The 15,036-nt window shown below is 30.5% G+C and overlaps 1 protein-coding gene across 3 annotated transcripts in view; it reads left to right on the forward strand.

The window, feature by feature from the left end:
• Ergic2 (ERGIC and golgi 2) overlaps positions 1 to 15,036 on the forward strand; it is a 36,506-nt gene that overhangs the window by 7,897 nt on the left and 13,573 nt on the right. For 2 of the 3 annotated variants that reach the window (XM_026379879.2, XM_026379880.2), the window contains 7 exons: positions 2,827 to 2,969; positions 4,309 to 4,417; positions 6,354 to 6,400; positions 7,960 to 8,030; positions 10,021 to 10,061; positions 13,368 to 13,469; positions 14,638 to 14,733. In XM_026379879.2, the coding sequence (XP_026235664.1) occupies positions 2,864 to 2,969; positions 4,309 to 4,417; positions 6,354 to 6,400; positions 7,960 to 8,030; positions 10,021 to 10,061; positions 13,368 to 13,469; positions 14,638 to 14,733 (572 nt within the window). In that variant the 5' untranslated portion in view covers positions 2,827 to 2,863. The remainder of the gene's footprint in view (positions 1 to 2,826; positions 2,970 to 4,308; positions 4,418 to 6,353; positions 6,401 to 7,959; positions 8,031 to 10,020; positions 10,062 to 13,367; positions 13,470 to 14,637; positions 14,734 to 15,036) is intronic. The other variant, XM_026379881.2, reaches the window with a different exon arrangement.

A 15,036-nucleotide genomic window follows, 5' to 3' on the forward strand; every position in this document is an offset into this window, starting at 1 on the left:
TAACAAATGGGCCAAAGACCTGAACAGGCACTTCTCAGAGGAGGACATACAATCAATCAACAAGTACATGAAAAAATGCTCACCATCTCTAGCAGTCAGAGAAATGCAAATCAAAACCACCCTAAGATACCATCTCACTCCAGTAAGATTGGCAGCCATTATGAAGTCAAACAACAAGTGCTGGAGAGGATGTGGGGAAAAGGGTACTCTTGTACATTGCTGGTGGGACTGCAAATTGGTGCGGCCAATATGGAAAGCAGTATCGAGATTCCTGGGAAAGTTGGGAATGGAACCACCATTTGACCCAGCTATTGCCCTTCTCGGACTATTCCCTGAAGACCTTAAAAGAGCGTACTACAGGGATACTGCCACATCGATGTTCATAGCAGCACAGTTCACAATAGCTAGACTGTGGAACCAACTCCGATGCCCCTCAATAGATGAATGGATTAAAAAATGTGGCATTTATACACAATGGAGTACTACACAGCACTAAGAAACGACAAAATCATGGAATTTGCAGGGAAATGGATGGCATTAGAGCAGATTATGCTAAGTGAAGCTAGCCAATCCCTAAAAAACAAATGCCAAATGTCTTCTTTGATATAATGAGAGCAACTAAGAACAGAGCAGGGAGGAAGAGCAGGAGGAAAAGATTAACATTAAACAGAGTCATGAGGTGGGAGGGAAAGGGAGAGAAAAGGGAAATTGCATGGAAATGGAAGGAGACCCTCATTGTTATACAAAACTACATATAAGAGGTTGTGAGGGGAATGGGAAAAAATAAGGAGAGAAATGAATTACAGTAGATGGGGTAGAGAGAGAAGATGGGAGGGGAGTGGAGGGGGGATAGTAGAGGATAGGAAAGGTAGCAGAATACAACAGTTACTATTATGGCATTATGTAAAAATGTGGATGTGTAACCGATGTGATTCTGCAATCTTTGTAATGTTTTGAATAACCAATAAAAAAAATTGATATGGAGATTAGAAACTGCCATCTCTTGTCCACATCATCTATTTTACTAGATTTTGAAAAAAAATCATAATCTGAAGGTCACGTTGTAAGCAAGGAGTCAGCAATGGAAGTTGGATGTTTTTAAGAGTAAATGAAATTAAACTATTAATGCTTTCAACCCCACTTTACAGCAGTAACTCAGTGGTAGATTGGTCAAAAGTGTCCCTGGTTGGGGCTCTCTCTTTTGGGTGTCATTTGTGATAACTTCCAGTTTTTCTCCATGAATGCCCTTTCTGTGGCCTATTTATATATTAATTCTAGTCATTGGATTTCAGAACCAAAGTCTGTCTTCTAGAGATACTTTTTCTTACAGTAACTTCTGCAACCATCTAGAATTCATTCTGCTATTATGTGTTAATTTTACTAATACACCATTGATTTCTGGGAATTCTTTGTTATCACTTGTAGTATTTACACATGGATACAGTTGGCTGGGCATATCATGGGCTTCACATCCATGGATCAACAAACCTTGACTGAAAATATTCAGAGAAAAATAATATATTAACTGAAAATGTACAGACTTTTCTCCTTGTCAATGATCCTTAAGCAGTAATAGTACAACTATTTACCTAGCATATATATATTGTATTAGGTATTATTAATTATCTAGAGATTATTTAAGATATACAAGAGGAAGTGCTTGGGTTCTATGCAAGTACTACACTATTTTATATGAGGGACTTGAACATCTGAGGATTTCGTTATCTCCTGGGGACTCCTGGAACCAATCCCCCATGGATAGTGAGGGATGATGATATTATTAAAATTGCAGAATATCTAAGAATTAAGTTCTCATTTGTTTGACTTTATAACATTTTAGATGTAGTTGGCATATTGATCAAAAAGAATGGCAAGCAATCAAATTTTAAATAATATTTTAAAAGCAATTTTGAAACTTTGCAATTATGTAAAAAAAATGAAAATCCTCTAGTGATCTACTTTTAACGTTTTTATGTATGGACTTAAGTTTGTTTCTTGTATCTTTTCTTGTCTCTTAAAATTAGAACCCCTAAGGCCTTTGAATCTTCTTAATATATCATAAGTGTTTTCTTTTGTCATTAAATGTTTTCTTTTATGCTTTTTAGTAGTTATAGAGATTAAGACCAGTAATTTCACCATAATTTGTATAGTGGATACCCTGAGTTTAATTGTCTTGAATATTTAACAACAAAAAAAAAATAATATAATAGCTGGGTGCAGTGGTTCATGCCTATAATCTCAGTTAACAAGTTCCGGGCCGGCCTCAGCAACTTAGCAAGACCCCATCTAGAATTAAAATAAAAAGGGCTGCAAATATACCTCAATGGTTGACTGCCCATGGATTCAGTCCCCAGTACCAAACAAAACAAAACACTATAAGAAATATTTTTGTAATCAAATTTTTGTTCTTAACCCAGATTCTTGCCTTAGGATCCATTTCTAATGAGGAATTCATTTAGTGAAAAAGGAAGTGATGACATTTATGTCCTTGTTAGCAATGTATGTCTGTCTTATTTCATTTTTATCCATTGCTGGGAATGTTTTATTTTTATTTGTCAATTTAATAACAAAATCATTTTTATTTTGATTTGTATGTTTGAAGATTACAGTGTGACTGAATTGTTTTTGTGCTATGTATTGTTAGTATATATAAATTGCCCTTTATTAGTAGTTTTTTGTTAGGGCGGAGTGGGGAAAGGAATGGGTATGAGTATTATTTTCTCAAGGAAGGATAAGAACACTGAATTTCTAAGGACATCTTACCCTAAACTAAAAGAAACCTTTCATCATTTTATAGAATTCATTTAATTATTATTTATTTCTCAGCATGACTATATGAAGGAAGAGGAGGGTTTTCCTGAAGATGAGGCGACTGAATCGGAGAAAAACCTTAAATTTGGTGAAAGAGTTGGATGCCTTTCCAAAGGTTCCTGACAGCTATGTAGAGACTTCAGCCAGTGGGGGAACAGGTGAGTTTTAGTTCAAATAAAATTTCCTCGGTAAGTAGTTTCTGAGTGATTCAATCAAGAACATATAGAAATGTAGCCAAGAGGAAGAACTCATCAATGAATTGTGCAGTAACTTTGTAATTCGTTTGTCTGTCCTTGTGTCACTGTTGCCCTGTTTTATTCTTGTTTATATTCTGTATAACATTGAACCAAATTCCACTCATACATTTAACAGTGTCTATTAATCAATAAATTCATGCAATTTTACTATTTTGGTACTCTTCAGTTACGGTATTTACATTAACAAGATTTTGATATATAAATGGAAAAAAATTTCAAGAAATTATATGAGAATGTTGACACTGCCTCATTCCTATTTTGATTAAGTTAATATAAACGTAGAAATTTCTTAAATTTCACATTAGTGTTTGAGAGGCTGCATGAGGTAATGCTTAAGAATTTAAACTTTAAATCCAGACTTAAACTATCTGGATTAAGATCCCACCTCTGCTGCTTCCTATAAGGAAGTTACTCAAAACTAGTTTTATGAAGCAGGTATATCAGTATTTACTCACTAGGGTTAATGTATCGAATAACTTACTATGTATTATGCTTAGAGTAGTGGCTTACACAGATAGAAGGGTTTGTTAAATAAAATAGTAAGAACTGTAAGAATAATATGACTTTAATAATGTTACTATTTATTTTCCCATGAAGAGGTAATGAAATAACATATTTCACATGATTCTATTTTATTGAATAAAATGTGTAATAAATTGCTTAATATTTCTAATCTCTTATGATTTAAATTTTGTTAATGAAAGTAATACATTTTTGTTGTAAATTGGGCTATTTGCATAGATGCATTTTTTTTTAAACACTGAGGGGAATATTTTCAAATTTGGCCAGTAAGGATGCTTATTTTCATCATTTATTATATCTCACAGTGCTATATGTAACAAAATAGTTTATGTCTTGTAAAATTATAGCAAACCTATTTAGTGAGAGATGCCCTTAAAATTAGAGCAGAAAATTGCTTTCTCAGTATTCAGTTGTTTGTGTTCATATTTGTGCTTATTAAATTTTCATTTTAAATTGTTTTAGAAAAAATATATAGTAAACATTTGAATCAAAGTGTGAAATATGATATGTCAAGAACTATGTAATGTTTTAAACAACCAACAATAAAAAAATGTACAATAAAAAAAAACATTTTGAAGAAAAATTTTTTTATAGTATTTATTTAAATGGAAATCATATTAGACACATTTTTATATTGCTACTTTTAATCTCACTTAAAATAGTTTACTGTTGTGCATTTTTAATTTTTTTTTTAATTTGGTGGTATTATATTTCTCAGTTTCTCTAATAGCATTTACCACTATGGCTTTATTAACAATAATGGAATTCTCAGTGTATCAAGATACGTGGATGAAGTATGAATATGAAGTTGACAAGGATTTTTCTAGGTAACTGTTTTCTTTTTGAAATACTTTTAGATTCAAGTTATTTTAAAAGTGGATCTTTTGAAAAAATGTCTAACCTTTTATATTTGGTTTTAGTTTTGAAGAAATGGTCCTGAAAAATTCTTACTAATTACATGCATTAAATTGAAACATTTGGAATCATTTAGATACTGGTCTCTGATTAATTTGTACTTGTATACAAATTAGGAGAACATATGTTTTTCCTTAGATGTAAATAGCTGTGAGAATTGTTTGAAACTCTATTCTTTATACTTTGAAATATCTTACTGACATATATGGACTGAAACATAAATTGTGTATACTTATAACTTGACTTCTATGAATTATATCTAAGATAAATTTTGATATGTAGATTTACTTTTTAACCTTTGAAAATATAGTACTGTAGGAGATAAAATATACTTTTATCATTTATTCTTTTATTTGGATTTTTTTTGGATTGCATATAACATGTTTATAATATTAAGAGTACACTAGAGAAGAAGACACATTTAGTTCTCCATTTAAATTCCAGCTCTGTTATTCACGAGCTTTGTGACTTTAGGAAGTCACTAAATCTGTATCTGCATGTACTTCAGTTTTCTAATCGGTAAAAAAGAATAACATTTATTGTATCTTTCTCATGGGATTTATAATTAGGTCAACATATATAAATTGTTGTATAACCTTGAGCAATTCATACAATTGACTACTTTTGGACCTGTTTCTGCATCTGTAACATGAGTTACTATTCTAGATGCCATTAGTTTTCAGGACATTTTTTATTGTTATTTTGTTTGTTTATAGCATAAATTAAACCATTTTTATTTTCCAAATGTAGTCTAGATTAAGCATGTTATCAGTGTAGTAGGGGCACCCCAGAATCTGCTTATGTGGCCCCCTCCTCTGGTTCCTACAGTTTTTCCTGGAACTAAGCCTCAAACTTATTTTGAGCACAGTTTGAACTATAGACAACTTTAAGACACTATGAAGTTTTAAAATTTGTAATTCCTATTGAGATTAGATGAAAATTATTAGCGATAAAGTTTTTATAGGAAATGAAGGATTGAATTTGATGGTCTCATTCTACTATTTATATTGCTTAATTAATTTTTGTATTGTAAATTGATTCAAACTAATCATTTGAAAATAATCAAACCCTTTAAAAGGCCATACAAAACTTTAAGCATCAGATGTTTGTTTTCTGATAATTTGATTATATTTATCCTGAGTTATGCAGACCTAGTATGCCACTTTAGTAGTTATGTGATTTTATGCCAACATTAATTCTACTTTGAGTACTGGTGGTTTGTTAGAAAAAAGTTAATTGGAAGCCATTAACTTTATAGTTTCATGATATAGGATAAAAAAAGAGGGCTGAGGTTGTAGTCCAGTGGTAGAACGCCTGCCTAGCATACGTGAGGCACTGGGTTAGATTCTCAGCACTGCATATAAATAACTAAAATAAAGATCCATTGACAACTAAAAAATATTTTTTAAAAAGAAGAGAACATTTGTATATTACATTATACAAATATTATATTATATTATATTCGTAATGCATGATGTAGGTAGAGGAAAAAAAACAGTATACGTAATTCTTAATTTTTGGTGTTTATATTCTTAAAGGAATATTGTATCCAAAGTTTATATAAACAGAGGTTAAAACTTTGGATTACTTATTGTTATCTATTATGGTAGAGTTGCTATTATCATTATCTGAGCAATTGTGTTAAAAATCTGAACTCAAGTTTTTGGATTAATCAAAATAGAACTTTTATTTTTAAAGTGCCTTTGTTTTGGCCATAAGAAATGCAATCTAAGTTCTAATTGATATATTTTTCTCTGTTTGAAATCCAGGTTTTTCATAATTGATTTATACTTTTGATATTTTGTTGATTAACTAATAGATACTAACATTTACTTTTTTGTCTTTTAGCAAATTGAGAATCAACATAGATATTACTGTTGCCATGAAGTGTCAATGTAAGTACATCTTAACCTGATGAATCTCTATGTAGTTTATGGCTCCATCGATTGCCAGTAGAAATTAAAAGCTATTCATTGTATTGTAATCTTGTTTTTCCTTTATGAAATTAAACATTTTATTGTGATTTTATTTAATAATGAAAATAGTTTCACCTCGGTTTGTATTCATTATATTTCATCTTCATAAAGAGATTTAATTCACATAGTATAATTAAAATGAAGAAAATTGGAGGGAAGTTTTATCAGAATTCTAGAATAGACATTCTTTCTTGTTTGAAGTAACAGGTTTGGTACTCACATTCCACAAACATATCCTGTTTCACCATTTCAATTTGTCACATTTGCTATACTTTTATTCATATATTTTAAAATAGAAATTCAGTTCATTTAAGGGAATAGTGATATTTACGTTTTTTTCTATTTTCTGGCTTTCTGTATTGTCAGAAGTGGAAAAATACTAATATGTCAGATAATGTTTGAATTTGTAGTGCTCTCGAAAATGAGGCTGCTTTTATATGAAAATGGTCTTTTAAGTTATTGCTTAAAAATGTGGAAACCAAGAAATCATTAGTTTAGATAAAATTGTTTAGTGTGAAATAGTCTTATCCAATGTAACAGATTAGTTTCTGGAAGATTTTATCTCAGAACAACTTTAAATCTCTTTTCCAGGGCTGGGGTTGTGGCTCAGTGCTAGAGCGCTTGCCTAGCAAGTGTGAGACACTGGGTTCGATCCTCAGCACCACATAAAAATAAATAAATAAAATAAAGGTATTGTGTTCATCTCAATTAAAAGAAAAATAGTAAAAAAAAAATCTTTTTTCCGTTTATTTATTTTTCCTTATGTTAGTACTTTTAAGAAATAAGGAAATACTTTATATCCCCAATTTTGAGTTATATAGTAATCTTTTCAAAATAAGGTTTTCTATTTCTTGACTTTTTAAAGATTTCACAGCTTTAAGATTCCTTTTAATCTTGAAAATTAATTCTTAGTTAATATTTTGTTCAGCAGCCATTTATTACTTGTGATGAGGTTCTTGACGATTTTTGCAAAGCTTTTTTTTTTTTTTTTTTAAAGAATTTGGCTGGGCTTTTTTTGTTTGTTTGTTTGTTTGTTTTTTAAAGAGAGAGTGAGAGAGGAGAGAGGGAGAGAGAGAATTTTTATTATGTTTTAGTTCTCGGCGGACACAACATCTTTGTTGGTATGTGGTGCTGAGGATCGAACCCGGGCCGCATGCATGCCAGGCCGGCGCGCTACCGCTTGAGCCACATCCCCAGCCCCAGCAAAGCTTTTTAATTCAGTTAAGATTTATGTTATTTACCATGCACATCTTTGTCATCTATTTTTCTGAGCAAGAAATAAAAAAATCATTTTTCAGTTTTGGAATAATATCCACAAAAGCTACATTAATGGTACTATTTTAACTTTTGAACAAATAAACACTATAGGAAAGTGATAAGTGAGTTTTCTGTTAGTCATTTTAATTTGTTTATATCTGATGTCATTTGGCTCTGAGCATAGAATGTAAAAACTTCTAATTTTTTTCTTTTTAATGCAGATGTTGGAGCAGATGTATTGGATTTAGCAGAAACAATGGTTGCATCTGCAGATGGTCTAGTTTATGAACCAGTAAGTTTAATTCATGTAATTTTTGAAGTATACAGTTTGAGGAATTATACACTTGAAGACCAGTTTGACATTTGCTTTTAGTTTTCTCTGAGTTTTTAATGTAATTTTTCTTATTACATAGGTAATCCATATTTGTGCAAAATTTAGGTGGAGGGCAAGAGAGAAAAGTCTAATGTCAAAGACTTGGCATAGCCATTGTTAATATTTAGGAATGAGCCTCTAAAATCTGTTTTATGTTTAAACTTTTTTATATTTTTTGTTAATGCTTCCTAATAGTTTCCTTGTATCTTTGCTTTTAGTTGCCATAGTGATAAAATTTTCTGCTTTTTCTCTAATAATTTAGAAACTTTTATGTCCTATTCTACTTGTACAAAATTTTAGTCTTTACAAATACTTGAGCTGAATTTCTCTTATCATAATCAGGAATGAAGCATTATCTAAGAGAAATTTCATAGGCATGTATTAATTCATACCTCACTTTCACTTCTCAAGCCTTAGGAAATGCTAACATTCTCTTAATATCTTCAAAGCACAGTTGTGCAAAAATATAATTGGTTTATCAGCAGATACATTATGGGGATAGGTACAGTGATAACAAGACCTAATCAGGATTAGCCCTAAAGAAGCTTCTGAGAAAAGGGATGCAATTGTCAACTACTTTGTAGTTGCTGACTGCCTTTTGGTGTTGTGGTACTTGTGTTTACATATGTATTCTACTCTTGAGTTCTTTTTTGTTCACCACTGGCACTTGTGAACCCTTCTTTAAGGAAAATTGCAAAATGATAACTCAAAGTGGTAAGTAGAGGAAGACTTGAAGTAACTGAATGGAATTTTGATTGCTGAATTCATATTAGTTTTTTTTTTTTTACAGTAGCAAAACATGTACTTTTGGTGTACACTCTTTTAAGTAGAAATTTGTATAGAAAAGTGAATTTGTTATTGCTATTCTTTCCCTTTCTTCCTGACCTCTGTTTTCCTGCTGATACAATTGACTTTTTAGTAATTTTTACATGAAGCTATATACCTTTCAGTTCAGCGGATACTGTCACAACATATTGAGCTATCTGGAAATATTAATCCAAATGATTAGACACTTTAACATTTGCAAAAATGTTTTATACTATTGTAAGAATAGTTTTTCAAAAAAAAAATTTTTTTTTTTTTTTTGGTACTGGGGATTGAACTCAGGGTCCTCAACCTCTGAGCCACATCCCCAGCCCTAATTTATATTTTTATTTAGAGATGGAGTCTCACTGAGTTACTTAGTGCTTTGCTTTTGCTGAGACTGGCTTTGAACTCACAATCCTCCTGCCTTAGTCTCCTGAGCCTCTGAGATTATAGGCATTAGCCACCAGGCTGGCTAGTTTTTCAATTTTAATAATGTTTCATTGCTTTTAATTTTTACCATTCCTTTTTTATTTTTTTTTTTGTCTTTTATTTTTGTCTATCATTTTGTAGAGGGACTTGAGATTTCTTTTTTTGGCAGAAATATAGGGGATGATTTACAGACTAGCATGAATTTCTGTGCCAGTCATGGAGGAAGCTATTTGGCCTGCAAATGCAAATTTGGCTGAGGAGAGAATTCTTATTGCCTCCTAGCAAGAATATGGGCTTTGAATCCTCGAATTTTATACTTAAGCTATATGCCTTCCCACTCACCACCGTAGTTGTTAGTTTCATCCTGCTGTGATTTAAATGATTTAAGTCCTAAAATACCATTTTATATCCTGATAGATTGACTATATCTGTCAATAAAAACAGATAACTTTAACAGGAACCTATTTGTGATTAGTAAATTTTATTCTATTTTTGAATAGAATTACATTAAAATTTTATAATTTGACTTATAGAAGATTAAATATAAATCATGAATACCTGTTTTTAGTAACACTCTAAATTTATGTTTCTTACTCAGAGAATTTTTAAAAATTGTGCTAGAAAAACCAAGAATATTTGGCAGTGCCAGTAATTATGTTTTCTTTTATTTCAGGTAATATTTGATCTTTCACCACAGCAGAAAGAGTGGCAGAGGTAATAAGTGAAGAAAGAATTATTATTCATAGAAATCTATATCATGTTTTGGTATTGTAGAGTGCTCTGTATGCAGTTTTATCAGGATTTACTATATAATTGCTTCCAGAATTTTAGTATTAAAAATTATATTCACTAAACATGTGTGAACCTAATTCTTTATGTACTTGTGTTAGTTTGTGTGTGGAAAATTCCTAGATATCTTATTGAACATTTTCATAGGTGGTGGGACATATCCTCACAAAATATTTTGCTTATACTTCAAAGTTATATGAGAATATTTATTTCTGTACAATCTCATCGAAAATGGGTAATAGACTTTTTAAAAAATGTTTGCCAGTTTAATGGATCAAAATTGGTATTGTATTGGTTTTAATTAACATTTTTTTATGAATCAATTGAATATCTTTGTGATTTTTTTTTCCACCTAGTATTTCTTTTTTATGAAACTACTTGGTTATGGTTCATGCCTATTTTACTTGGTTGGTTTTTTTTTTTTTTTTTCCCTTAAAAAGGTGTTACATAGTTTAAGATTACTGCAAAGGAAGTTTTTAAGCCATTTTGTTTTCTAGTCTTCCAAAGTATGTTTCAAGGGTATTTCTTTTTTAATTTCTTATTTCATCATTTGGAGGAATTTTAATATGAAAATTGAAATTGAATGTGGTTGAACAAAAGCAATAACTATTAGATGTCTTAAGGTTTCTAGTGTTCTTAGTGAAAAGCTATCCAGAAATGAAATATTTCACTTTTATCCAGGCATATTAAAATGAGATGACTCCTTTCACCTGGAATTTTATTTATTTATTAAGATTAGTAATAAGTGGAAGAAGAGATTGTTTTTATAAAGATGATAGAGTTTTTTCTTCATGGTTTTCTACATACTTTTCTATGTAGAATATAGGCTTTATTGATTGGTATAATCCAGGCAAAATTTACTTGAACACACACTTTATTGTCATCACTGTCTTTAGTCACTGCCTAGCAACAAAAGTTGATGTAGATCCACAAAAATGTGAAGCTGTCGATTTCTGCTGGGCTTGGATCCAAAGTTATTAAGTCTTTAAATGTATGTATCTGAAGATGGGATTTTTTGAAGCTTTTTAGATGATCATGTTTTGCTTCTAAACATATATTCTTTACTCTTTTTTTATTATTATTGGTTGTTCAAAACATTACAAAGCTCTTGACATATCATATTTCATACATTTGATTCAAGTGGGTTATGAACTTCCATTTTTACCCCGTATACAGATCTTTACTTACTCTTGAATGGCCTAGAGATTTCCAAGACGTTATGTCTTCCAGAATAATGTACATATGAACTTGTTTTTTACCCTTATGTACCACATTTTATTTGTCCATTCATCTGTTGAAGGACACTTAGGTTAGTTCTATAGCTTAGCTGTTGTGAATTGGGCTGCTATAAACATTGATGTGCCAACTCTCTATATTATGCTTATTTTAAGTCCTTTGGTTATATGCTGAGGAGTGGGATAACTGGGTCAAATGGTGATTCCATTCCAAGTTTTCTGAGAAATCTCCTTACTGCTTTCTATAATGGTTGCACCAATTTGCAGTCCCACTACCTTTCCCCCCACATCCTCACCAACATTTATTGTTATTTGTATTCTTGGTAATTGCCATTCTGACTGGAGTGAGATGAAATTTCAGTGTAGTTTTAATCTGAATATTTCTCTAATTGCTAGAGATCTTGAGCATTTTTCATATATTTGTTGAACGATCATATTTCTTCTGTGAAGTATCTGTTCAGTTCTTCTCTAATTATTAGATTAGTTGTTTTTATAGTGTTAAGGTTTTTGAGTTCTTTGTATATCCTTCAGATTAATGTTCTATCTGAGGTGCAGGTGGCAAAGATCCTAAAATATTTAGGATCTCAATTATTCTTTTTTGTAAAAAAAAAAAAAAAATCAAACCCTGGTGATAGTCTTTCTGAATTTCTACTTTTTAAAGTCTGATTTAATATTTTTTTTTTAAAAAATCTATTTATTTATTTATTTTTGCATTACAGTTCTTAATACACCATTAATATCATAGTTTATCATATTTCTGATTATATATAAGGTATCTTGACACCAAATTCACTTCTTCATACATATATTTTATATAGTGATGAGAGTCTCCTGATTTAAGATTTATTGTAAACTAAATTTATAGTGTAAATATGAATTATTTTAAGTAGCCCTGTTATACCAGTATTTAGATGGGTGGTACATACATATTTTATCACCCACTTTCATTTCAAGAAAATGCTTATTTTATCATTTGGTGGAGGAGTGTGAATTATTATCAGATTTACATTTACATTTTTAAGTGCCTATGTTTATACATACCTTATTCAAGTTCAGTGATGCGTGTGTGTGTGTGTGTATGTGTGTATGAACAGACTTTTATCTTTTAGCATAGTTTTAAGTATACATTAGGGTTCACTCTTTATATTGTACATTCTGTAAGTTGACAAATGTATAATAAAACACATTGTGGAAGGAAAACTTCCACTGCCCTAAAAATTCCATTTTACTTAATCCCTTCCCCCCCCCCCATATTTAATTTTTATACTTGCTAAGTTTGAACTTTACTACAAATGACTTGGGATGTTAGTTATTTAAAGATGTTAAAGGAGATTAAAACCTAAGTATTTTTTTCTCCAATGTATGCTTTGCTTTCTATAATCCTATGCTTATATGTTGATATTACTTTTAAAATTATGTAGGAAGAAATATATTTTATTTAGAATGATCTTGTCATAGAATAAAGTTTAACTGTCTTGGGAAGGACACCAGGTAATATTTAAATGGTCTCATTATTTAGTTTGAAATGAAAAGTAGATGCTGGTGATGTGGGTTTATATCCTAGTAATCTATCATTTCCAATTCCATCAAGTCTATTGTATGCCCTTATTTGTCTTATTTTTTGTATCTGTGACACTTAATTCAATGCCTGACAAAAAGTTAAAATTTTGTAATTGTGGACATATGTATGAAAGATGAATTTAGATATTCAGGTAAGTAGAACTTTTTTGGTAATCCTGACTGCATGTTCATTATTGATGAAATCAGATGGATTTCTTAGTACTAGCTATTAGACCTCTAACTACCTCACCTCATTTTTCTTGGTTCCAAAGAAGTAAATAGAGGAAACTTTATATACTTTATTTTGGAATAAAATCTTGTATATTAAATATATATGGTTTAGCTAAGTCAACTAACCATTGCTATTTTTGAATAACTATTAACTATCTTTGTTTACCTTACTATATTTCTAAATTATTATTTGTGTTTAATTTAGGATGCTGCAGCTGATTCAGAGTAGGCTGCAAGAAGAGCATTCACTTCAAGATGTGATATTTAAAAGTGCTTTTAAAAGTGCATCAACAGCACTTCCACCAAGGTGAGATGTGCATTTTAAATCTGCAAATTTCCTATACTTACTGTGAATTTAATTTGACGGTTTTACTATTGGTTTAGTTTTCTAAATCTTATTTTTTTTCTCAGAATGGAATAATTTTTACTCTGAAAATTTTTATTACTGACTATCATTATGAACCATTAATAATTCTATCATGAATTATTAATTATTAAAGATACACTGTTAAATATTATTTTATTATTATGTATGCAGCCTGTAATTTTGATTAGGACTATTACAATATATTATTTCACTTTTACTTATTTACTTTATGTTATACCTTCATATAAAATTGTATTAGGGTCAGGCACAGTGGCACACACCTGTAATCCCAGCGACGCAGGAGAGTGATGAGAAGTTGAAGACAGTCTCAGCAACTTAGTGAGATCCTATCTGAAATAAAAAATAAAAAGGCTGGGGATGTGGCTCAGTGGTTAAACAGCCCTGGGTTCAATCCCTAGTACCTCCCCCTCGCCAAATTATTATTATTTATATACACACACACACACACATACATATATATATATATGTATGTATGTATATATTAAAATTAGGTTTTATGAACAAAATAATTGCAATTACTCTTATGAGGATGCATAAATTTTGGTTAGGAACTTTGTTTACTTCTCTTATTTTTCTTTTAAAGGTTAGAATAGCTGATATTAAGAAAAGTTATAATCATGAAAAGGATACTTTAAAAATATTCAGAGGTTTTACATTTTTTTAGGAAGAAATTGTTATTGTCTATTCAAAGTTAGAAAGGATTCCCTTTCCTTACCTTGGTTTTATTCCTGTTGTCCCCTTTCTCCCTCAGTGCCAGAAATAGATGAAGAAAGTATATCTTTGGTTGGACTGTTTCTTTTGTTTTAATCTTCTGTCATTGAATTTAGTCCTCTGGTTAGATTTAAAGAAACATGTAATTTCAGTTTTGTGTAAACAGTAGATATGTAATAATTATATATATATTTTTCTATTTTGTAGATGTATTGTTTTAACTTCGGAGACTTTAGGAAACTGCTATTTTTGACATTTAGGATATTATCTAGAAATTCATCTTTTTGGACTTTTATTCCTTCTATATGTAATTTTCTCACCTCAGAATGATTAGCAAATGTATTTTAAGTAATCTTAATATATCTTGTTTTAATAGGGAAGATGATTCATCACAGTCTCCAGATGCATGCAGAATTCGTGGTCATCTATATGTTAATAAAGTAGCAGGGAATTTTCACATAACTGTGGGCAAGTATGTTCTTTTCATTTACCAAAAATACTTTAGACAAGGTTGGAGCTTGGTTAAAAGTAAATTTTTTTCCCCTAATAAGATAATATATAGCTAGCTAGTAAAGGACTACTTAAAATGTTGTGTGCCTATTTTTAATGTCTTGAGATTGTTTTGCAGGGCTTTATTTTCAGGACATAGAAGAATATACTAACTTTAAAAACTACCTCAGGACAAAAGTAAAAGTCATGTCATATTTTATATAGTAGAATAAATGAACTATTGGTAAATACGAATTAAAACTTTCTGCTTGCTAAATTTTAGTAC

The sequence above is a fragment of the Urocitellus parryii genome, chromosome 5 (assembly GCF_045843805.1).
Source record: "Urocitellus parryii isolate mUroPar1 chromosome 5, mUroPar1.hap1, whole genome shotgun sequence".
NCBI lineage: Eukaryota > Metazoa > Chordata > Mammalia > Rodentia > Sciuridae > Urocitellus > Urocitellus parryii.